Source organism: Scophthalmus maximus, chromosome 5 (genome assembly GCF_022379125.1).
Source record: "Scophthalmus maximus strain ysfricsl-2021 chromosome 5, ASM2237912v1, whole genome shotgun sequence".
Lineage (NCBI taxonomy): Eukaryota > Metazoa > Chordata > Actinopteri > Pleuronectiformes > Scophthalmidae > Scophthalmus > Scophthalmus maximus.
Genome location: NC_061519.1, coordinates 26,665,250 through 26,688,686, shown reverse-complemented (window position 1 = coordinate 26,688,686; position 23,437 = coordinate 26,665,250). Strand labels below are relative to the sequence as shown.

The 23,437-nt window shown below is 46.6% G+C and overlaps 3 protein-coding genes and 1 long non-coding RNA gene across 6 annotated transcripts in view; 2 read left to right on the top strand and 2 right to left on the bottom strand.

Annotated features, from left to right (window-relative positions):
* Positions 1-111: 111 nt before the first annotated feature.
* LOC118310870 lies at positions 112-926 on the bottom strand. The gene is made up of 2 exons (XR_007030740.1): positions 488-926; positions 112-308 (listed from the first exon to the last, which is right to left on the bottom strand). It is a non-coding gene; the product is annotated as an uncharacterized LOC118310870 (long non-coding RNA).
* Positions 927-930: 4 nt separating this feature from the next.
* Positions 931-3,349, top strand: LOC118310822 (tripartite motif-containing protein 16-like). The gene has a single exon (XM_035634130.2). It carries the CDS (start codon positions 973-975, stop codon positions 2,644-2,646), a length of 1,674 nt encoding a protein of 557 aa, XP_035490023.2. The 5' UTR covers positions 931-972; the 3' UTR covers positions 2,647-3,349.
* Positions 3,350-8,606: 5,257 nt separating this feature from the next.
* stard3nl (STARD3 N-terminal like) lies at positions 8,607-20,139 on the top strand. 2 transcript variants are annotated; one of them, XM_035634175.2, is made up of 9 exons: positions 8,607-8,759; positions 12,116-12,495; positions 14,861-14,938; positions 15,021-15,098; positions 15,184-15,237; positions 16,343-16,460; positions 16,726-16,824; positions 17,086-17,153; positions 19,929-20,139. In XM_035634175.2, the coding sequence occupies exons 2-8, from the start codon at positions 12,292-12,294 to the stop codon at positions 17,148-17,150; spliced, it is 696 nt and encodes a 231-aa protein (XP_035490068.2). In that variant the 5' UTR covers positions 8,607-8,759; positions 12,116-12,291; the 3' UTR covers positions 17,151-17,153; positions 19,929-20,139. The 2 variants fall into 2 exon arrangements, with proteins under 2 accessions (XP_035490068.2, XP_035490067.2); XM_035634174.2 differs by lacking the exon at positions 19,929-20,139 and adding an exon at positions 17,749-18,500.
* The window catches only part of LOC118310813 (solute carrier organic anion transporter family member 5A1-like), a 21,893-nt gene continuing 17,552 nt past the window's right edge, over positions 19,097-23,437 (bottom strand). For both annotated transcript variants that reach the window (XM_035634119.2, XM_047331896.1), the window contains one exon: positions 19,097-23,188. In XM_035634119.2, the coding sequence (XP_035490012.1) occupies positions 22,668-23,188 (521 nt within the window). In that variant the 3' untranslated portion in view covers positions 19,097-22,667. The remainder of the gene's footprint in view (positions 23,189-23,437) is intronic.

The following is a 23,437-nucleotide window of genomic DNA, read 5'->3' as shown; positions in this document are numbered from 1 at the left end:
ATTCATCTATAATGTGAAAGTCCTGATAAATGTCCGTCACTAGTTTGTTCGAGGATTTCGAACGTTCATGTCCAAGGTCACTGCTGGACAAACTATGCAACTGCAGTTTTATCTTACTATTCTCTCACATTTATGTATGACGGCAATAAGCTAATATTAAAATCAAGTTAGAAGTAGAGTCACTTTCTCAAAGAACTTATATTGAAACAACCAGTGGAGTCGCCCCCTGCTGGTCAGTACAGAGACTACGTGATGGTTAAACTCCAACTCTTCAACACAGGTGTAGTGACTCGGCTGAAGGGCTCCATCTGGTGGACACATGCAGACATGACAAAAAGAGGTGGAACAAAGCCACGTTTCAAAGAGGCCAGGAGTGGTGACAAACAGCTGCAGAGACTTTTTACATTCACAAGAGATTATCATGTTTCTTAAAAACAAAGAGAAGTGATGACCACCGTCTGTCTGACGAGCATCAAGTCTAACTTACCTTTATTTACACTGGGACAGAATAAATCTAATAGAACAAGAGTTCAGGCTTCTCACGTCCACATATTCATGTTCAAGACCATGAATATTAATGTTTCTGCTCTTACAGCAAGTTATGAGATTAGAAGCTTCTCTAAACCCACAGATCCCACATAGAGTTCATCACCTTCAGGCTGAGGTTGTGTTTGTGTTTGAAAAGACACAAAGTAATTATTTCTATGTTCTGTTCTATATGCACAGTATCAAACTGCTCCTCTTCCTGGAATGTGAGAAAGCCTGATCACCCTCCGTCTTCTTCCTGCTCTCAAACACAGAGAGCTCCCCTGTCCACAGATTTCCTGGTTCCCTCCCCTTTAGATCTACAAGTTGAAGATGGGTGGAACCAACATGTGGTGAAGTGTCAGAGCTGACAGGCCCCGTTCACTGTGCAGACACATGTTGTTGAGACACTGAAACTCAGACAGTCGTTCGTCACTGAGAGGTGAAATGGCGCAGAAAGGAGTTGAGCTGGAGCGGGAATCCTTCTCTTGTTCCGTCTGTCTGGATCTACTGGAGGATCCGGTGACTATTCCCTGTGGACACAGCTACTGTATGAGCTGTATTAAAACCCACTGGGACAAAGAGGATGAGGAGAGGATCTACAGCTGCCCTCAGTGTAGACAGACCTTCAAACCGAGGCCTGTCCTGGGAAAAAACATCATGTTGGCTGAATTAGTGGAGCAGCTGAAGAAGACTGGACTCCAAGCTGCTCCTGCTGATCACTGCTACGCTGGAGCTGAAGATGTGGCCTGTGATGTTTGTAATGGGAGAAAACGGAAAGCTGACAAGTCCTGTTTGGTTTGTTTGGTCTCTTATTGTGAGAAACACCTCCAGCTTCATTATGATGTTCCTCTGTTAAAGAAGCACAAGCTGGTGGACCCCACCAACAAGCTCCAGGAGAACATCTGCTCTCGTCACGATGAGGTGATGAAGATGTTCTGCCGCACTGATCAACAGTGTATCTGTTATCTCTGCTCTGTGGACGAACATAAAGGTCACGACACAGTCTCAGCTGCAGCAGAAAGGACCGAGAGGCAGAGAGAGCTCGAGCTGAGTCGACAACAAATCCAGCAGAGAGTCCAGGACAGAGAGAAAGATGTGAAGTTGCTTCAACAGGAGCTGGAGGCTGTCAATGGCTCTGCTGATAAAGCAGTGGAGGACAGTGAGAAGATCTTCACTGAGATGATCCGTCTGGTGGAGAAAAGAAGCTCTGACATGAAGCAGCAGATCAGATCGAAGCAGGAAACTGAAGTGAGTCGAGTCAAAGATCTTCAGGAGAAGCTGGAGCAGGAGATCACTGAGCTGAAGAGGAAAGACGCTGAACTGAAGCATCTCTCACACACAGAGGATCACAACCAGTTTCTACACAACTACCCCTCACTGACACCACTCAGTCCGTCTACACACTCATCCAGCATCAACATCCGTCCTCTCAGGTACTTTGAGGCTGTGACAGCAGCTGTGTCAGAGGTCAGAGGTCGACTACAGGACGTCCTGACTGAGTCAGAGACAAACATCTCACTGACAGTGACTCAAGTGGAAGTTTTACTGTCACAACCAGAGCCCAAGACCAGAGAGGAATTCTTAACATATTCACAGGAAATCACACTGGATCCAAACACAGCAAACAAACATCTGTTATTATCTGAGGGAAACAGAAAAGTGACAGGAATGAGAAATGAACAGTTTAATTCTAGTCACCCAGACAGATTCAGTTATTGGTCTCAGGTCCTGAGTGGAGAGAGTCTGACTGGACGTTGTTACTGGGAGGTGGAGAGGAGAGGAGCAGTTACTGTAGCAGTCGCATACAAGAATATCATCAGAGCAGGGTGGTCAGGTGAAAGTAGATTTGGAGGCAATGACAAATCTTGGTCATTAAATTGTCTTGGAAACAGTTATAAGTTTTCTTACAACAGTATCAACAGTCTAGTCTCAGGTCCGGTGTCCTCCAGAGTCGGAGTGTACCTGGATCACAGTGCAGGTGTTCTGTCCTTCTACAGCGTCTCTGACACCATGACTCTCCTCCACAGAGTCCAGACCACATTCTCTCAGCCGCTCTGTGCTGGAGTTGCGATTTATTATGATGAAGGATTCACAGCTGAGTTCTGTAAACTCAAATAGACTTGAGTCATTTAAAGAGCAGTGAGTTAAATTTTGTTTTTAAAACTTTAACTTCTTTTCCCTCAAAGCTCCTTGTTGTTGTTATTGTTGTTGTTGTTGTTGTTGTTGTCATGACATTTGTGCTCAGCTGTCAGTCAAACACTGTGGGCGGAGCTCTGACGTGTCCTCGTTCGTTGTTGTGTTGATGTTTGAGTTTGTCGAGGTGGAGATGGAGCCGTGGACGATCTCACTGCTCACGATGACGTTCGTTCACCTCGACTGACTTTTCTCCACATGAGAATATAAACGTGTCTGTGCTCTGAATGTCTTGTGGAATATTTGCGTCCATGTGTTTGTACGTTGCTGCGTCTCTTCCACTACATTTGGGCCTGAACAGAGAAATCACCTGACCTTCATTTATCACAGATATTCTGTTCTCACTTTGTGGAGAAAGAAATCTATAATTACATTTACATGATGTTGTTGTTTTCTAAATCAGTGAACAGATAAGTTTCTCTGATGTGTTATAACCTGTAATGATCATAATCAATGAGATGATGTGTTATTGTATTTCTTCATATCTGAGATTGAGGTGAAACAAACTGATTGTGTGGATGAAGTGAATCTGTCCATCAAGTCACTGAACACGAGTCGTTGAACAGACTTTACTGATTAAATGTTTGAACGAACTGAAGGTTTCAATAAAGAATAAAGAATAAACGAAGAAGTTTTCTTTCGTCTTCATTCCAGCATCTCGTTGAAAGCTGATGGAGACAATGTGAAGTGACGAGAGAGAATATGAGACGCCACAAAGTCCAGTGATCACGTTCAGAGCAGAAGAACGTTTGTCCGTCAGACTCAGATCACTGAAATACACAAATGCTCTTTTCAACATCCACAGTCTTCTGAGTGAAGTTCAGGTTCACGTGTAACAGCTCAGACACATTCAGGACGACAGGCGGTTTCTACAGGGGATCCAGTGACGGACAGAGGTCAGACTATCAGGAGTGTGTTTCTGGCCAAGATGAACTCTTTGGTTTTCACCTCCAGTTGTTTCAGACACAGTTGAAGGATTAAAACGTGTGAGATCTTTCCTGGGAGAGTGACCTCGATGTCAATCTCATCCAGATGCGTCTCTCAATTATTTTGGTCTTGTGAACCAACATTTAAACTGTGGAAAGACATTCATTCTTTCAGAGATAACGCCATTTTCTCTGCCTTTCTTTTTAGCGTCAAAGTACTATATTTGATTGTTATGATCACAGTCATGAAGATGATAATGCAATCTGATCTTGCTTTTTGCCAAATTCCACATCCATGAATGCAACTTCACAAACAAACAAATAACATTTCTTTGTGTTTATGAAGGAAATACATCAAAAAAACTTGAATAAAAACAATGAATGTAAGCAATATGTTAAATATCTTTATATGTATTTTTCCCCTGGACGCTTGCGTCTCTCAGTTTTTATTATTTTGTATTCATTTATTCAATATAAGTTGTTATTGTTCGTTGTCAATGATTTTCAACTCTCACTCTGAATATATATATGATTTTATATTTGAATTAGTTACTATTCTTGTCGACAGGTTGAAATATAATTGTTTTATATTTATTTGACGGATTATAAGACGTTCTGGAGATAAAGTCAATTCAATTCAATAAATTTCAAGAAACTTAATTTCAAAGGCACATGGAGTAGTAGTCCACACAAAATAGAAACAAGACAAAAACAACGACAACAGAAAAAACAATGCAAAAATAGCAAACAACTGTAAAAATTTAAATTAAAAACAAACAAACAACTTTACAAATGAAAAAGAGATGCCAGCATCAGTGCAAAACTTCAGTACCAATAGCTACACTAAAAATATAATATGAGGTGCATTGTGAGGTATATTTTATCAATGAGATGGCTTAAATATATGTTATGTTATATATAAATGTTATTAATTTTTTGTCAATATCTCAGGAGAAATACATTTGAGAAAAGCGAATGAGATTTATTTATCATAACTTCTGCTTTTATCATCATCATCATGATTATTGTGATTGTTATTATTAACAATAATACATTATTTGCATTCAAACAACATATGTCTATAAATACAAAGCCTAATCCACACTCCTTCCTGCTTTCTACATTTATTACACTCAATCTGCACTCAATGTCCTTTCTATTGCACATTTTAAATGTATTCAAGTTATTCAGTTCCCTGTGTATTTCACATGCTGTACAGTATTTCCTTATCTATTGCACCTTTTCAATTTCTTTAGTTTTTTCTGTACCGTCTGGCTATGCCTCACTTTTAGAATTTCATCTCATCTCATCTCATCTTCAACCGCTTATCCGTGGTCGGGTTGCGGGGGCAGCAGCTTCAGTAGGGGGCCCCAAACTTCCCTTTCCCGGGCCACATTAACCAGGTCTGACTGGGGGATCCCGAGGCGTTCCCAGGCCAGTGTGGAGATATAATCTCTCCACCTAGTCCTGGGTCTAATCCTCCCAGGGGAGGCGCCCAGGGGGCATCCTTACCAGATGCCCGAACCACCTTAACTGGCTCCTTTCTACGCAAAGGAGCAGCGGCTCTACTCCGAGCTCCTCACGGATGACTGAGCTTCTCACCCTATCTCTAAGGGAGACCCCAGCCACCTTTCTAAGGAAACCCATTTCGGCCGCTTGTACTCGCGATCTCGTTTTTTCGGTCACGACCCATCCTTCATGACCATAGGTGAGGGTAAGAACAAAGATTGACCGGTAGATCGAAAGCTTTGCCTTCCGGCTCAGCTCCCTTTTTGTCACAACGGTGCGGCAAAGCGAGTGCAATACCGCCCCCGCTGCTCCAATTCTACGGCCAATCTCACACTCCATTGTCCCCTCACTCGCAAACAAGACCCCGAGGTACTTAAACTCCTTTACTTGAGGTAAGGGCTCATTCCCTACCCAGAGTAGACAATCCACCGGTTTCCTGCTGAGAACCATGGCCTCAGATTTTGAGGTGCTGATTCTCATCCCAACCGCTCCACACTCGGCTGCGAACTGATCCAGTGAGTGCTGAAGATCACAGACCGATGGTGCCATCAGGACCACATCATCTGCAAAAAGCAGTGATGAGATCCCCAGGCCACCGAGCTGCAACCCCACCCCACCACGACTACGCCTCGATATCCTATCCATGAATATCACAAACAGGATTGGTGACAAAGCGCACCCCTGGCGGAGACCAACCCCCACCGGGAACGAATCCGACTTACTGCCGAGAACACAGACACAGCTATTGCTTTGAGTATACAGGGATTGGATGGCCCCAAGAAGTGACCCCCCCACCCCATACTCCCTCAGCACCTCCCACAGTATCTCCCGGGGGACCCGGTCATACGCCTTCTCCAAATCCACAAAGCACATGTAGACTGGATGGGCATACTCCCAGGCCCCCTCCAGGATCCTTGCAAGGGTAAAGAGCTGGTCCGTTGTTCCACGTCCAGGACGGAATCCACATTGTTCCTCTTCAATCTGAGGTTCGACTATTGGCCGAACCCTCCTTTCCAGCACCTTGGAGTAGACTTTACCCGGGAGGCTGAGAAGTGTGATACCCCTGTAATTGGCACACACTCTCTGGTCCCCCTTTTTGAACAGGGGAACCACCACCCCGGTCTGCCACTCGTTTGGCACTGTACCCGACCTCCACGCAATGTTGCAGAGACGTGTCAACCAAGACAGCCCCTCCACACCCAAAGCTTTCAACGTTTCTGGGCGGATCTCATCAACCCCTGGGGCTTTGCCACTGTGAAGTTGTTTGACTACCACAGTGACCTCCGCCAGGGAAATTGACGATGATCCTCCATCAGCCTCCAGCTCTGCCTCTACCAGAGAGGGCGTGTTAGTCGGATTCAGGAGTTCCTCAAAATGCTCCTTCCACCGCCCGATTACCTCCTCAGTTGAGGTCAACAGTGTCCCATCCTTACTGTACACAGCGTGGATGGTTCCCCGTTTCCCCCTCCTGAGATGTCGAATGGTTTTCCAGAAGCATCTTGGTGCCAACCTAAAGTCCTTCTCCATGACTTCTCCGAACTTCTCCCACATCCGCTGTTTTGCCTCTGACACGGCAGAGGCTGCAGCCCTTCGGGCCCGTCGGTACCTTGCAACTGCTTCCGGAGTCCTCTGGGATAACATATCCCTGAAGGACTCCTTCTTCAGTTGGACAGCTTCCCTGACCACCGGTGTCCACCACGGAGTTCGAGGGTTACCGCCCCTTGAGGCACCTAAGACCACAGCTCACCACCGCAGCTTCAGCAATGGAAGCTTTGAACATTTCCCGGTCGGGTTCAATGCCCCCAACCTCCACAGGAATGCCAGAAAAGCTCCGCCGGAGGTGTGAGTTGAAAATCTCCTGGATGGGGGCCTCCTCCAGACGTTCCCAGTTCACCCGCACTACACGTTTGGGCTTACCAGGTCTATCCAGAGTCTTCCCCCACCCCCGGATCCAACTCACCACCAGATGATGATCAGTTGACAGCTCCGCCCCTCTCTTCACCCGAGTGTCCAAAACAGCCTCAGATCAGATGAAACGATCACAAAATCGATCATCGACCTTTGGCCTAGGGTGCTCTGGTACCATGTACACTTATGAGCATCCTTATGTTCGAACATGGTGTTCATTATAGACAAGCCATGGCTAGCACAGAAGTCTAATAACAAACAACCACTTGGGTTCCGATCAGGGAGGCCGTTCTTCCCAATCACGCCTCTCCAGGTGTCTCCATCATTACCCACGTGGGCGTTGAAGTCTCCCAGCAGAACAACGGAGTCCCCTACTGGGGTCCTTTGCAGGACTCCATTCAGGGTCTCCAAAAAGGCCGAATACTCTGAACTCCTGTTTAGTGCATATGCACAAACAACAGTCAGAGTTTTCCCCCCCACCACCCGAAGGCGTAGGGAGGCGACCCTTTTGTCCACCGGGGTAAACTCCAACACAGCGGCGCTCAGCCGGGGGTTTGTGAGTATCCCCACACCCGCCCGTCGCCTCTCCCCCTGGGCAACTCCAGAGAAAAAAAGAGTCCAACCCATATCCAGGAGTACAGTTCCAGAACCGAAACTGTGCGTAGAGGTAAGCCCCACCAGATCCAACTGGTAGCGCTCCACCTCCCGCACAAGCTCCGGCTCCTTCCCCCACAGAGATGTGACGTTCCACGTCCCCAGAGCCAGCCTCTGCAGCCCAGGTCCGGTTCGTCGAGGTCCCCGACCTCCACTGCCACCCGTGTGGCAGCGCACCCGACACCAGCGGTTCTTCCTATGAGTGGTGGGCCCACAGGATGGAGAGGAGGTAGGTGCCACGTAGCTTTTTCTAGGCGCTCGCCGACGAGCCCGCCGCCTGGGCCTAGCTCCAGACGGGGGCCCCGGGCTTCCTCCGGGCTGGGTCCCTTTTCCTCTTCCTCTGTTGTCCATGGTGTCTTTGTTGAACCATACTTAGTCTGGCCCCTCACCTGAGACCACTCTGCCATGGGAAACCCTACCAGGAGCACTAGGCTCCAGACAACACAGCCCTAAGGTTCATAGGGACACACAAACCCCTCCACCACGGTAAGGTGATGGTTCCCGGAGTGGCTTTTAGAATTTATTCATCGTATATATTACTTTTGTAATTCATTTTGTACTTATTGCACCGTGGGTCGGAGAGAAACGGATTTGGAACAAATTGCCTCCAATTGGCAATGAAGTCGACTTGACTTGACTTGACTAACCAGCTAGTGGCGGTAGTGCGCCGCTGCGTTGTTGACCGGTCGTCGATACATTTCGAAGAGGAAGAAGAAGAAGAAGAAGAAGAAGAAGAAGAAGAAGAAGAAGAAGATAAAAGAGAACGGTCTATCTTGTAAAAAGGGAAAAGAAGAAGAAGACGAGGAAGAAGAAGAGGAAGAGGAGGAAGAAGAAGAGGAAGAAGAAGAGGAAGAGGAGGAAGAGGAGGGGGAGGAGGGGGAGGAGGAGGAGGAGGCGGAAGCGGAAGCGGAAGAGGAAGACGACGACGAAGACGAAGAAGAAGACGACGAAGGGGGAACAGATGACTCACCTCACGTGTTGAAGTTACCAAGTGAAACCGTCTGTTCGGGAGCGTTGACCCGCCTGAAGAGACGTTGGAAGGTAAAGAGGACGACGGACACTTTTTATTCATTTTTATTAGTTTTGTTTAAACGCCGTTGTGACTGCGCGACTCGAAGCTAACTAGCTAACCGGTTGTCAAATGAGCTGAACGATGCTAATTCAATGGCGGAGTTCGACCGCGTTAGTCTCCGCGGCCGTGACTGTTCGTTCGTTGTCATTTCCCGTCTCCTGCTCAGTGTGTCGGCGGTGAACCACCTGAGTGTGGCCGCTGACGGCTGGACGCTGACGGAGTCACGGTGGTGGTGGAGGAGGTGTTGGTGGTGGTGTTATTGTTGGTGTTGTTGTTGTTGGTGGTGTTATTGTTGGTGTTGTTGTTGGTGGTGGTGGTGTTGTTGTTGTTGGTGTTGATGGAGGAGGTGGTGTTGTTGGTGGAGGTGGTGATGGTGTTGAGGGTGATGGTGTTGATGGAGGAGGTGGTGGTGGTGGTGTTGTTGGTGGTGGTGGTGGTGGTGGTGTTGTTGTTGTTGGTGTTGATGGAGGAGGTGGTGTTGTTGGTGGAGGTGGTGATGGTGTTGATGGTGATGGTGTTGATGGAGGAGGTGGTGGTGGTGGTGTTGTTGGTGGTGGTGGTGTTGTTGTTGTTGTTGTTGTTGTTGGTGGTGGTGGTGGTGTTGTTGGTGGAGGTATTGTTGGTGTTGTTGTTGGTGGTGGTGGTGTTGTTGTTGTTGGTGTTGATGGAGGAGGTGGTGTTGTTGGTGGAGGTGGTGATGGTGTTGAGGGTGATGGTGTTGATGGAGGAGGTGGTGGTGGTGGTGTTGTTGGTGGTGGTGGTGGTGTTGTTGGTGGTGGTGGTGGTGGTGTTGTTGTTGTTGGTGTTGATGGAGGAGGTGGTGTTGTTGGTGGAGGTGGTGATGGAGGAGGTGTTGTTGTTGTTGTTGGTGTTGTTGTTGTTGTTGTTGTTGTTGTTGTTGTTGGTGGTGGTGGTGGTGGTGGTGGTGGTGGTGGAGGTATTGTTGGTGTTAGTGGATGTGGTGGTGTTGGTGTTGTTGGTCTTGTTGGTGGAGGTGGTGGTGTTTTTGGTGGTGTTGGTGGATGTGGTGGTGTTGTTGTTGTTGATGGAGGAGGTGGTGTTGTTGGTGGAGGTGGTGATGGTGTTGATGGTGATGGTGTTGATGGAGGAGGTGGTGGTGGTGTTGTTGTTGGTGTTGTTGGTCTTGTTGGTGGAGGTGGTGGTGTTTTTGGTGGTGTTGGTGTTGGTGGATGTGGTGGTGTTGTTGTTGTTGTTGATGGAGGAGGTGTTGTCGGTGGTGGTGGTGTTGGTGGTGGTGTTGATGGAGGAGGTGGCGGTGTTGTTGTTGTTGTTGGTGGTGGTGTTGGGGGATGTGGTGGTGGTGCTGTTGTTGTTGTTGTTGTTGTTGTTGATGATGGAGGAGGTGGTGGACGTGTTGTTGTTGGTGGTGTTGGGGGATGTGGTGGTGTTGGTGTTGTTGGTCTTGTTTGTGGAGGGGGTGGTGTTGTTGTTGTTGGTGGTGTTGGTGGATGTGGTGGTGTTGTTGTTGTTGATGGAGGAGGTGGTGTTGTTGGTGGAGGTGGTGATGGTGTTGATGGTGTTGATGGAGGAGGTGGTAGTGGTGTTGTTGTTGGTGGTGTTGGTGTTGTTGGTCTTGTTGGTCTTGTTGGTGGAGGTGGTGGTGTTTTTGGTGGTGTTGGTGTTGGTGGATGTGGTGGTGTTGTTGTTGTTGATGGAGGAGGTGTTGTCGGTGGTGGTGGTGTTGGTGGTGGTGTTGATGGAGGAGGTGGCGGTGTTGTTGTTGTTGGTGGTGTTGGGGGATGTGGTGGTGGTGCTGTTGTTGTTGTTGTTGTTGTTGTTTATGATGGAGGAGGTGGTGGACGTGTTGTTGTTGGTGGTGGTGGTGGTGTTGTTGGTGGTGTTGTTGTTGGTGGTGTTGGGGGATGTGGTGGTGTTGGTGTTGTTGGTCTTGTTTGTGGAGGTGGTGGTGTTGTTGTTGTTGGTGGTGTTGGTGGATGTGGTGGTGTTGATGGAAGAGGTGTTGGTGGATGTGGTGGTGGTGGTGTTGTTGTTGTTGGTGGTTTTGATGGAGGAGGTGGTGGTGGTGTTGTTGGTGGTGGTGTTGATGGAGGAGGTGGTGGTGTTGGTGGTGGTGGCAGTGAACCACCTGAGTGTGGCCGCTGACAGCTGGCCGCTGACGGAGCTCACGGTGGTTGTTTTTGTTGGATCTGGTGTTGTTGTTGGTTGTGGAGGTGGTGCTTCACATAGGAAGCTCCAGTGTGTCCTCTGCTAAAGGAGATAGGAAAGGAAGCATTGAAGCTCCTTTCCTGTGCACTTAGAGAATCTGAACAGATCTTATCACGGTGCTGAGGAAACACGTCCGGGTCACGTCAAGATTTAGGAAACTTCCTGAGACAATTTGACACTTCGACTTCAACCGTGGACTGTGTATAAAAAATGGACGCAGTCAGCGGGACCGGAAATTGAAGCTAATGCGGAAGTGTCTGAAGCCTGTATTCTGTGTGCTGACCAGCAGAGGGCGGCTCTATGAGAACGTGGCTCTACGTCTCACTTGATTTATAAAACATCAGTAAAACATTTTCACTGAGGAGTTTATGGTTCAATCTCTAGTTTCAAGTCTTCTGCGATACATGATTTTCATTTTGTAACATCATGGTCTCATTTTTATTTTATTTTCAGCTGGCTTCACTGACTTTGCCAGTGAAGAAGTGAGATAAGCATTGGTGTTGTCATAAAATATTTCCATTAAAAAAAAAAACTCTCCAAAAGCATCTTGGGGTGAAGCTATAAGAACTTCCCAGCATGTGAAGAAGAGGAAGCTGCGACCGGCTTTCACTTTCAAGGGAAGTGGCGGTCACGATGATACTCTTGGGAGTTTTTATATATTTGATTATTAATATTTTGCTTCTTTGCTTTTCATTTACTTCATTCACTGTGATGAACTGCTGCCAGCAGAGGTTTGTCCTAAGTGGAGCAACAACTCAGAACTTAGTTTACAAGAAGTTCAACCTCCAATCTCGTAAACTTATTCTTTTTACTCTTTAACGCCGTTTTCATGGATGAACTCTTCCTGTAGTGGGGCAGGAAGCAAAGCATTATTGGGTATTTTTGGGGGCGTTGATTATGCTAATTTGCCATCACACGCACGCTCAAATCCGCACAGGTGACGTTCATCACGTCTTTTCCCTTTTCTGAAAATGGAAGCGTTTGATGAATCCCACGTGGTTCCGTTCGTACGAACTCCGCGGTACGAACAGATGTAGGAGAAATGAAGGATTAAGAATATGAACATGTTCTCACATGAGGTCACGTCGTCACGATTTTTAATCTACACATATGCGTTTTTGCTTCACCCTCCCTGCAGGTGCAGTGATGCAGTTCGCCTCCACCGAGTGGGTCCACGTCCACTGAAGTGGCCTTTGGCTTCTGGCTCCCATGACCTGCATCCTCTGAGTTCGAGTCCACCGTCTGATTCCCGGGTGTTGAGCGGCGAGCGGGGGGACCGGCCCTTGACGGAGGCGGAGGGGGGCGTGGCCGAGGATGGACAGCCGATGCAGCAGCAGCGCCGATTCGCGGCTCACCGGCCGGGGGGTGGGGTCTATCAACACGACGCCCATCTGTGCGCGTGGGGGGTCGTACGAAGCCGGAGGGAAGAAGTGCATCTCCGACGTGAGGAGGACCTTCTGCCTCTTCGTCACCTTCGACCTCTTGTTCGTCACCTTGCTCTGGATCATAGAGCTCAATGTAAGACGTGTTGTGGATGTATGTCGGGTACAGAACAAGTCTCACACGGAGCGTTTGTAAAAGGGTTCTCCTGTGTCGACCTGATAGTCGAGCCAGTGGCGCTCCTGAGCAGCGCGTCGCCGGCTCAACTCCCGTTCTTTCCCTCCCACATTTCCTCTCCGGCTCCACCATCGCTTTCAAAATGGCAGGAGGTGAACGAGGAAGTTGGAAGTTAGCTAAATTTAGCCCTAGTTAGCACAGCGGCACTCCCGTCTGACTTGTTTTCCTTCAACACAGATATTTATCTGTGTGTGTCTTTGTCTGCATATGTTTGTTCAGACAAAGTGGAAGTTATTGAACGGCCAAACTTTGACACAAGCACAAATGTTTGCTTGCGGCCAAACTGGTGCGAGCAAAGCAACGCGGAAATTTGCATCCCGTCCGGTGTGAACGCAGCAATAACATAGGAGAAACACCGATCCTGTCGAGGCCAAAGTCCGACTCCCAGTCTCGTCCTGCAGCTGCTGTTGGCATGGCGATGATTGATTATCCTGCTGAGGATGATGGGAATATATACTAGTCACATCCCTAAGATGTCTCAGATCAAACCCCTAATGAGGAAGATGATGATAATTTTACAGTTTAACCAAAAGCGTTCTCATAATTAAAAAAAAAAAGCAGAAAAGAAACCACCAACTGCATTTTACCACCTCTGCATTGTTTGTTCTGTAAAATAAGGGTTTTCATATCGGCTCCGAAGTTCATGGTCATCCATCAAGTGGTTGATGAGATATTCCAGAGTCGTAGGATTCTGCAGCTGATGTCCCTGAACGCTCAATACAACAAGATTTGTGTTGAGTTCTTTTGAAAACGGAGTAAAGAAGAAGTCCGACCTTTCATTTTCAGGATTACGGGGGGGCGGGTTAGGTAGATTTGTTTCTACTGTAACTCCTCTGTTGGGGCCTTTGTATCAAGAGGGAAACATTGTGGACTTTGAATCCGTCAGATCTTTTATGGTTAGCAAAACATTAACTAACGTTTCCTCAAACCTCCGGTGTCTTCAGGTGAATTCAGCTCCATCGTCACGAGTTTACAGCTCTTGTCAGATCAGAAGTGTACTAGTGTAACGCGCGCACAGCTGCATGCACGCCGTGAATCCAGGTCACGACAGGCGTAGACACTTTCTGCCTCGAACCAGGAAGCGATTGTACGGCGGCAGCGTATTCCCAGAGCCTGTCTGCCTTTAAAAGGCTGAAGTAAAGATACACGCTTCATAATCCAAAATGACTTGGATGGATTTAGTCACAGAAACAGTTTCAAGCCCCCACATTCCGACGGACTGAGCAGCTGATTAAACCACGTCCAGTCAAACAAAACCTGTAGGTTACATTTTCATTTCATTTTTTTATCTCTCAAGTTTTCCTGCAGTGTTTTACAGCCGAGTTGGTTTTGTGGTTTTATCTCCACGTCTGGCAACGTCACAAGATAACGTACTTTAGGGCTGGACGACTATTCACAACTGCTGTCGTCGTCCTGGTGTGACGGTCGCCAATCAGAAGGGGCCCAGGGGCGACTGCGAGCATTTCGGGGTTTGAGCCGACAGATTGTCGTGGAACAGTCGCTACACCGCCACGGGCTACGAGCTACGTGACGGGTGTGCGGACCACGAGTCAGTGAAAGTTGTGGCGCCCCATCGAGTAAACGCTGAACTACATCAGAGTCGCCTATTTCTCCGTATGAAAGAGGGAACGTGAGGGAACGAACGCCACGACCATTCTCTCGCCACAGGGACAAATCAAATCGTAATATCTGTCCGAATAAAAACACACTAAGATATTTTCCCCAAAGTCCCGCTGCACTGACGTGCTCCTCCGTCGGTGTCATTGCATCAAATAAACCAATTTCTCCTTTTTTCACGGGACAGATTTGTGTCGGCGTCAGTGTGACGCTTCTTTTTGTAGTTTAAAGCCCCAGTGTGTCATTTCTTGTAATTTTCTGGCGAAATCTGGTGGTGAAGTTGCAAATCGAAACCGACAGGGGGACACTTTATGGCGTCGCACCGCTGATTCCATTTCCTGTTTCCGGCAGCGTCTGAAACTTCAACGTGAACACGACGTATTCTGGAACCGTTTAGTTCAACAAGCGTATTCAACACGACGTAGAAACATGGAGACTCACACGGAGGTCGGTCCAACTCATGGAACTATATCTAACTCTTATATGAACACATGGTTATGGACAATATACTCACTTTCTGTGAATGAGTTCTTCTTAATATGACACACTGTAGCTATGAAAACAAAACCCCCAGGGAATGGAACGGGGAGATGACGCTGCGCAGGAAGTGGGCGAGCTCGTGTTGATCAGTAGTTTGTCTGTTCGACAGGTGAACGGCGGAATTCAGCAGCAGCTGGAGAAAGAAGTCCTGCACTACGACTACCACGCCTCCTTCTTCGACATCTTTGTAAGGCATTAATATTATACATGTATATACATATATATATATTTTATTTGAACCAAGCTGAATGGTTTCCCTCCTCCCTCAGCTCCTGGCTGTCTTCAGGTTCGCCACCCTCATCTTGGCCTACGCCGTCTGTAAGCTCCGTCACTGGTGGGCCATCGCGGTGAGTTTTCTCCAGTGTGTCTCTGTGATTTCTGTGTTCGACGCGTCGGAGCGGCCACATCAACGCTTGTCTCTCGTCCGTGCAGGTCACCACCGCCGTCAGCTGTGCGTTCCTCATCATCAAGGTCATTCTGTCAAAGGTAACGGCGGTCGTTCGTATTCAGTCCTCAGGCACATGGCCCCACCTGCTGGCCACCGCCAGAACTACCGGTCTCGTGTCGTCACGTTCAGCTCGCTGCAGCTCGAACCATAAATCACTTTCTGACACTTGATTCAATTTCACTGATTTTCTGAGAACAGCTTGTAAACGTGATGTTTCTGTTTGTTTTCCTAAAGTTACTCGTCAACGTTATTTTACCACTTTTGTCCTTTTGATCATGATGCGTTTGTTGAATTAATTATTGCCGTTGTTATTCAATCTAGTAGATTAGTCATTGACAGATTTGACCCAAATCACAAAAACTGCTTTTTAGTATTTCATTTCATTTCTATGCCTGGGAACGGCGGGGACACAAACGGCATATGAAACATGAAATATTATATCCTTTAAAAGGTTGGTTTTTTTACTGGTGATATTGAACAAGACAGAAACACACACATGTGCAAACACATAACAACATGAAACAAAGACGATGGAAACAGAAGATGTAAAACACCGACAGTAATATTAGAGTGAACAGAATCAAAGGATTATTGGAAATGTGAAGAGAAGATCAAATATGAAAGATAATAAATAAACAGAAGTTCAATTAGTTAATTGAAGATAAGTACTAATTATAGTTTGAATCAATAATATTGACCTCTGTACTGTTAATACTAAAATTAAATAATAACAATACAATATAAATAATAATTATAAAATATTATTAATAATATAATAGTAATAAAAATGCAATTTTAATAATAATTATAAAATATTATTTATAATACACTGTTAATAATAACAATACACTATCAATAATAATAATATAATGTTTTCAATAATAATAATACAATATTAACACAAATACACTATTATTAATAAGAATACAATAACAATAATAATAATATATTATTTATGTTAACATAATAATACAATAATAATATTTCAATATTAACAATAATAATAGTAGTGATCAATGAAAAGGTGTAATATTCTAATATTGTAAGAATGAGATTATAGAAATGTTAAGAAAAGAAAAGAGAAAAAAGTTTTATAACAATAATTTGTGCTCATTTCATATAAATGACTTTATGTGTGTGCAGCTGCTGTCTCAGGGCGCCTTCGGTTACCTGCTGCCCATCGTCTCCTTCGTCTTGGCCTGGATCGAGACGTGGCTGCTCGACTTCAAGGTTCTGCCTCAGGAGGCCGAGGACGAGAGCAGTGAGTCGCTCGTCCCTCACCTTGTCCCGCTGTCGGCACGGCAACCGACGTCCTGACGGAAAAAATAATAATAATAATACAGTCGTGTCAAAGTGAAGTCCTTCAAATTTCCGCTTCTCCAGTTGAGACTAAAAACGGAAGTCGGCGAGACTTCGACCGATTAACATAAGAAGTGTGCGTTTGTGTCCAAATGTTTAGTTGTGATGAATATTATCATGATATATATAATAATACTAATAATAATATACACCTGTTGTGTTTTTAGGATATCAGTCCTTCGTGGACGCCGCCGAGCGAGCTCCTCTCATGTGTCCTGGTCCGTTGTCCGACGGACAGTTCTACTCTCCGCCGGAGTCGCTGGCAGGTCGGTTCACTCGCACCGCGTCGTCTGCCCGCTGATCCACACTCGTGACCCCAGTCCTTATGCTAAGCTAAGCTAAGCTAATCGCCTCCTGGCTCCAGCTTCTTACCTGGTCGTCTCCTCATCGACCTCTTGTCAAGAGAGCCATTATTCTATTTTTTATCTTCACACTGAATGATCTCTCTCTCTCTCTCTCTCTCTCTCTCTCTCTCTCTCTCTCTCTCTCTCTCTCTCTCTCTCTCTCTCTCTCTCTCTCTCTTCCAGACTCTGACGAGGAGCTGGATGATAAACACGATCCAGAAAAAGGGCTCATCCAGGACGTCACTTAACAGGTAAACGTTGTCTTCTAATGCCGAGTTCACACGACACGATCTCCAGCTCGCCGACATGAAATCCTGAAGTGGGAGGAAAATCAGCTCGTGAAATCAGTTACGTGTGAACTAGCAACGACTCAAAGGGACTCCGATATGTAGCAGGGTAAATAAAATAATATCGGCTTGTTCCTGTCGTGTTGTTCGTTTTCACTGCAACAGGTGACGAGCGCAACCTCCAACCACATATGAACGCGTCAAGTTCGTCCGCTCGCACGACTTCCTGTTTCTGACCTGTCAACATAAGAGCATGCTGCAAAATATTAAACACAGCATCTTTCTGACGTGCGCCGTGGAAGTGACAAACACTTCCTGTTTGGCGCACTGTACTGCATATTTTCCCCCGTGTCACTGTTTTCGTGGCAGAACACACGGTACCTGGGAGACGTTTCTCCCGGCGAGGGGTCGTGTAGTGTGTGACGAGTCACCATGTGCGAGCAGCACGGCACTCGTGTCGTGTGAACGCTACAGAGATCTGACCACTTTGAACACGTCGGGTGAATCCCTTCATGATCGACCTCCTTTCATCTGGTTTTCTTTTCCTCCTCCTCCTCAGGATCCACACGTCGTCTTTGTGCCACCTAGGGAAAACAATGCTGCCTTAACACATCGTGACGTTTTTTGTTTTTTTACTCGACTCTGAAACAAAGTCTTTGTGAAGTGGTGTGTCTGACATCAGCCGCTCTGCACGTCTGAGGGCAAAGAAGCATATTTCACTCTCATGACTTGTTCTTATTTTTTAAAGGAATCGGGGGTTGTTGTTGTTGATGTTGTTGTTTTCTTTTTCCTGGACCTTCGAGGAGAATATTCACATTAATGGAATGTTTCTCCAGAAATTGATTTGAACTGAATTAAGACACTTCTCTCATCTCAACGTCATTTATTACTTTGAATTGTGTTGATTTCCACGTGTCTGGATTTGACGTCACTGTACAGGAACATAAGCTCCACGTGGCCGCCGGCGCTCGTAGCGAATGAAAGTCGGAACATTTGCGGTTTTGGAGCGTTTATAAAAACGACTCTTCCACCGAAGCCACTTGCATGGAATATTATTATTATTAGTATTATTATCATAATACTGAGATTATTAAACGTGACGCGTGGACACATAAGGTTTTTGGGAAGAGTCGCGACACTGAACTTTACGAAATCTGCTCGGAAAAGCTGTCAGAGGCTCGATGTGAATTAGGGAAGAAAATAAATAACTGTACATATCTTCATGCATGCAATGCAAAGCCAAGTGGTTCTGTTTTTTTTTTTAATGAAAAGCTTGTTTGTAAAATAGAATCATTAAACTGTGAAACTTTGTGTGGTTGTCCCTTTAATTTAACTTCTGTATCCGACTTGTCGATGGCGTCTATACACGCGTGTTAAATAAGACACTAAATACATAATGACGTGAATAGATATAAAAGTACAAAACTGGGGAAAAGGTTATTTTGGAAAAAAAAATTAGCCCAAGATATTATGAATTTATCTCAGATGTCAGATTTATTTTACAGTTTTTTCACTAAGTTCTTTCTGGATGGTCATAACTGCGAGTGGATCCTTTCAAAACGGGAAATTGATTAGAACTAGGTTGGGATTATTCAGAACATTGAAAAGAGGAAATGAAATTGTATTTAATCCTGCAAATGTATCGGATGAAGAAAAGTCATTCATATATATTTGCTAATGTAGAAAAACACCATCCTCCTGCATTAGATGAATCTGAATCAGTCCATGTATTTGGTCTTTTCCCTCGTGTTGTTCCACGTCTTTATTTCAACTTTAAACATTTGCTCGTGGTTCTGCGTCACTCACATAATCACTGATGTGATTCAGAATAATAAAGTTGGCGAAGGCGAAGCGATCATTTTTTTTAAAATTGACATTCGTTCACAAAGAAATCCACAAACCAGCAGTTTCTTGTAATACTGTTTTATTATTGTTTCACATTTTCACCGACGCAAGTCGAGTATCCAAGGCGTCTGTGAACGGCGTGTCCACAAATCTACGTTGAGGTCGAAAAAAAAAAACACTGTACTTTTCAAATAAATACAATACTGATATTCAAATCAAAGAAGAAGAAATGAAACTAACCTCGTCTGTCCGGACGAGCTCGCACACATTCAGATTCAGTCTGAGGGAAGTGAAGCCACGTTACTTACATGAAAACCACACACAGGTGAACGCCCCCTTGTGTCCATGAGAGGAAGTGACGCGAGCAGAGGAGCGCGAGGACGAAACTAGTGCTGCAACTAACGATTATTTTCATAATTGATTAATCTGTCGACTAATCGATTAGTTGTTTGGTTCATAAAATGGTGAAAAATGTCGATCGTGTTTCCCAAAACTCCAAGATGATGTTTTGTTTTGTCCACACACCAAAGATATTCGGTTCACTGTCAAAGAGGAGCAAAGAAACCAGAACATATTCACATTTAATAAGCTGAAATTAATTTAGTAATCGCTTACTAGTCGATTAATCTCTTGAAGCTCTAGACGAAACACTGTTCACACCAAACGCGACAGCTAATGACTATGTAACGGTACATAAGGTCAGTTAACGTGTAAATGGACATTTTTGGTTTTGAGTCACGGCGGCTTGTCGAGCCCGGAGTTGTGTTAACATGTGACAGCTGGAATCTGTGTCTTGACTGACGGACGCACCAAACGCTTTGCGAGTCAATCTCTTTCAAAATTTTAATCAGGAAAAATTGGGAAATTTAATTCAATTTGAAATGTAATTTTTAGATCTGAACCAGGCAAAGTTCCTGTGCGGCTGAATCCAGATCCATTATCCCATCGGCCGATCGGCAGGAAGTGACTCTGAAGCCGTTTGCAGAAGCTCTGTGGCGCCGCACGGGAACGAGATCACGCCACACGCACCCGGACAGGACTTACTGTACGTCGCTGTGAGTTTGGGTGGAAGAAAAATACAGTAAAGGATTTTGTTGTTAACAAATTAACTAGTATTCGTCCTTTCCTCAGTTGCTTTCCGGCTTCTCGAACGTGAAGCTTTGCAGCTTTTCCTCCTCGTCCGTGAAGGAAGGGAGAAATCTGAAGAAGCCAACTGCAATGTCCTCACTCGACGTCCAAAGCTTATTCTCAAATGTAAAAAGAACCGCGTTGTTACAAATTCCTCCGCTCCGTCTTCCAACGGACGCCCTTCCGCGTGCGGCTGCAGTTCCACGTACGAACCAGCAGGCGTCCACAGAGGACGACGACGCGAACACGCACGAAAAACCCTGAACAGTCGTGACGTGGCGTGGCGTGACGTGACGTGACGTGACGTGACGTGACGTGACCTGACGTGACCTGACGTGACCTGACGTGACCTGACGTGACCTGACGTGACCTGACCTGACCTGACCTGACCTGACCTGGCGTGACGTGGCGTGGCGTGGCGTGGCGTGGCGTGGCGTGCCGTGACGTGACGTGACGTGACGTGTCCGAAAAAGACCTTGTTTCTAACAAAAGACGAAAACAAATATGATGCGCATGATGCAACAACATGAGCAAGGAGGACGTGAAGTGGTGACGCTGAGGAACGACCCTTTTTTTTGGGGGGGGGGGGAGCAAACTATCACAATATTAGTTTGACTCATTTGAGTAAAAGTGGATTTTAACTGAATACTTAATTTAACCTCACTGGAATATCTTATTTTGAAAAACATTCCTGTCGATTCCACGTGTATTTGAGTGGTTGAATAAAAGAAAAAAAATCAAGCAAATCAAACTTTTTGAGGTCAAATAAAATACAAATTCCAGACCCTAAAATGAGATTAGGGACATTTAGACAACCGAGGATCAACATGATTTTTTAATTTAAATTTTTACCTCAATTTGTGGATCTGAAAATGTCTAAATGAATTTTTTTTTTTTAAATGGCACAACTTCAAACGAAAGAGGGGAATTCAAACCACACAATCCACAACGGATGTTGTCAAACTAAAATATTCCAGAAAAAATTATAAAAAACATTTTTCAGCGCTTGTTTGCCTGAACACCACGAACGGCCACCAGCTCATCGACTCATGAAGATGTGGTCAATGTGTTTCACTTCAAAAATAAAATGCACGATTTAACGAAAAAGATCACTTTCCTCCTCGAAATGTCGCCGACGCTTTCACAGATTTCCCAGGGAGTCGTTCATGGATGTGGATGAAAAACAACAACAACAAACAAAATCAGGTGAATATTTGCGGACTGATTCTACGAGTGCGTGAGATTTAAACGTGGTTTCATCAGGAGCCCGTTGCCGCCGACGCTCTAGTTCACTATTTGACTTGACAAACTACTTCATTGTTTGAATTTCAAGAGAATAATCAGTAGATTTATGAATCAAAGAATAAGCTGCAGTGACAGTGATTCTGCTCCGTCTCAGAGCTTCGCATCAGGACACGTGGTCGTGTGGCGAGAGGAACCACGCACGTCCACTTGTTCCAGCTAAAGAAGCTTTGGTGACGCGGCGGCACGAAGCTCATTCTCCGTCCGGGATTCTTCCCTGAACTCACCAGCAGCTTCTTTTCTTTCTATGGATTTTTCTCGACGACTACACTACGACTTCCTCTACGTGACGGTCGACTACTCGTCTTCCTACGGGTTGAGCGCAAGTGTGACTTCCTCCAGTCGCGCGGCGCCGGAGCCAACGAACCGGATCCCAGTGAGTCGTCCAGCCGGGGGAATGTGGAGGAAAATACCAATCCTGTTCTTTCTCTCTTTCTTTTTACTTTTCAGACTAAACCACTGATCAGGCTGCCGGCCGAGGGGAGGGGGGAGGGGGGGAGGGGGCAGCAGGTTTCCTGTATGGATGCATTGTATGGAGGTCAAACAAGGCCAAACAATCCGACTTCCAGCCGTAATACTGTTCATTCATTAATTCACGCGTCAGCTGCTCGGCCCAGCGACCCGTCGTCCGGTCGGACTCTTTTCAAATGTTCTTAACCCTAAAAAAAACGAAACAAAAGAAACGGACGCTAAACATCGTTTGTCTTCTCTACGTAGCACCACGCCATCGGTTTCCTGTTCTTTGCACAATTGCAGTGTATCACATTTCCACGGGATGTTCTCTTATTTATTTTGTGGTTATTGTTGTGGTTGTTCCATGATTTGTGGGGGTGGGAAATTACCCCCCACCCCCACAAAGGAAGGAGGAGGAGAAGAAGAAGCAGCACACACACACACACACACACGTGAGGTGAAGGGGAAGTATTCCTACGACGTGCGTTTGTACTGTACATACATGTGAGGTGTGACGACCACGGTGACAGAAGGCACGTGTTGCCGGGGGGGGGGGGGCGGTGGACAACAAAGAAAACACCTGATTCACCGACCAGGCAGATTTTGTGTGTGTCAGAGACGGGGGCCGACTCTTCATCATTCAACCACTGATCTGGAGCTTCAGGACCAATCAGGAGCTGCAGACGGACTCTGAGTGTTTCTCACATGAGGGCGGGAGCTCTGCGACGACCGCTCCCGCCCTTCTGAAACTCAGACCCGTGCTGAAACGTGTTCCAGCGATCGGGCCGGCGTGGGGGTGGGGGTCCCTGCGGTCGACGGCGCAGCCGGCGGGGGAGGGGCTCCTGCTTTCAGCTCGTTGCCGGGGCAACTCTGCGTGCTGACGCCGCGGTTGAGGGCGCCGGCGCGCGGCGCCGCGTTGACCGGCAGAGCGTTGGGGTCGCTGCGCGGGATGTTGACGGGGCAGGAGCGGGTGCGGGCGTGGCCCTTGTGTCCGCCCGGGTGGCACACGAGGCTGCCCACCGTGTCGACGGGCGACAGGTGGCGCTTCATCCAGCGCTCCACCCGCTCCTCCTTGTACTTGAGCGAGTACCAGGTGAGGAAGATGAAGAGGAAGCCGAGGAACTTGAGGCTGGCGGCGAGGCCGAAGTACACGAAGCGCAGCGAGGTGACGTCGTACTCCCAGCAGGAGCCGTGGACGCCGCAGTCCTGCTGCCACAGCATGCAGGTGGTGTCGATGACGGCGCCGAAGTAGATGGGCGTCGGGATGTAGGCTGACGGGAGGAGAGAGGGAGAAGACACGGGAGGAGGAGGAGGAAGTGATGAGGACAGGAGGAAGGACAGTCAAAACTCATGAGCAGAGAAATGAGCACGTCTGGCAGAAATCTGAACAAACAATAAACTATAGAAGATGGATCCCTCATCCGTTTCCCTACTGATTCGCACCGACAGCAGCTTTTCCCAACGTCTCGTTTGTCGAATCCGATTCACCTCTTTACTCCTGATTCGAGGGAAACGGCGAC

What these genes read in the sequence shown, in the direction of transcription:
- LOC118310822 (XM_035634130.2), top strand. Translation starts at nt 973, where the DNA reads ATGGCGCAGAAAGGAGTTGAGCTGGAGCGGGAATCCTTCTCTTGTTCC.
- stard3nl (XM_035634175.2), top strand. Translation starts at nt 12,292, where the DNA reads ATGGACAGCCGATGCAGCAGCAGCGCCGATTCGCGGCTCACCGGCCGG. An exon ending in CCTCCTTCTTCGACATCTTT is followed by an intron (nt 14,939 to 15,020) that starts GTAAGGCATTAA and finishes CTCCTCCCTCAG; the next exon opens with CTCCTGGCTGTCTTCAGGTT. An exon ending in GTCACTGGTGGGCCATCGCG is followed by an intron (nt 15,099 to 15,183) that starts GTGAGTTTTCTC and finishes TCGTCCGTGCAG; the next exon opens with GTCACCACCGCCGTCAGCTG.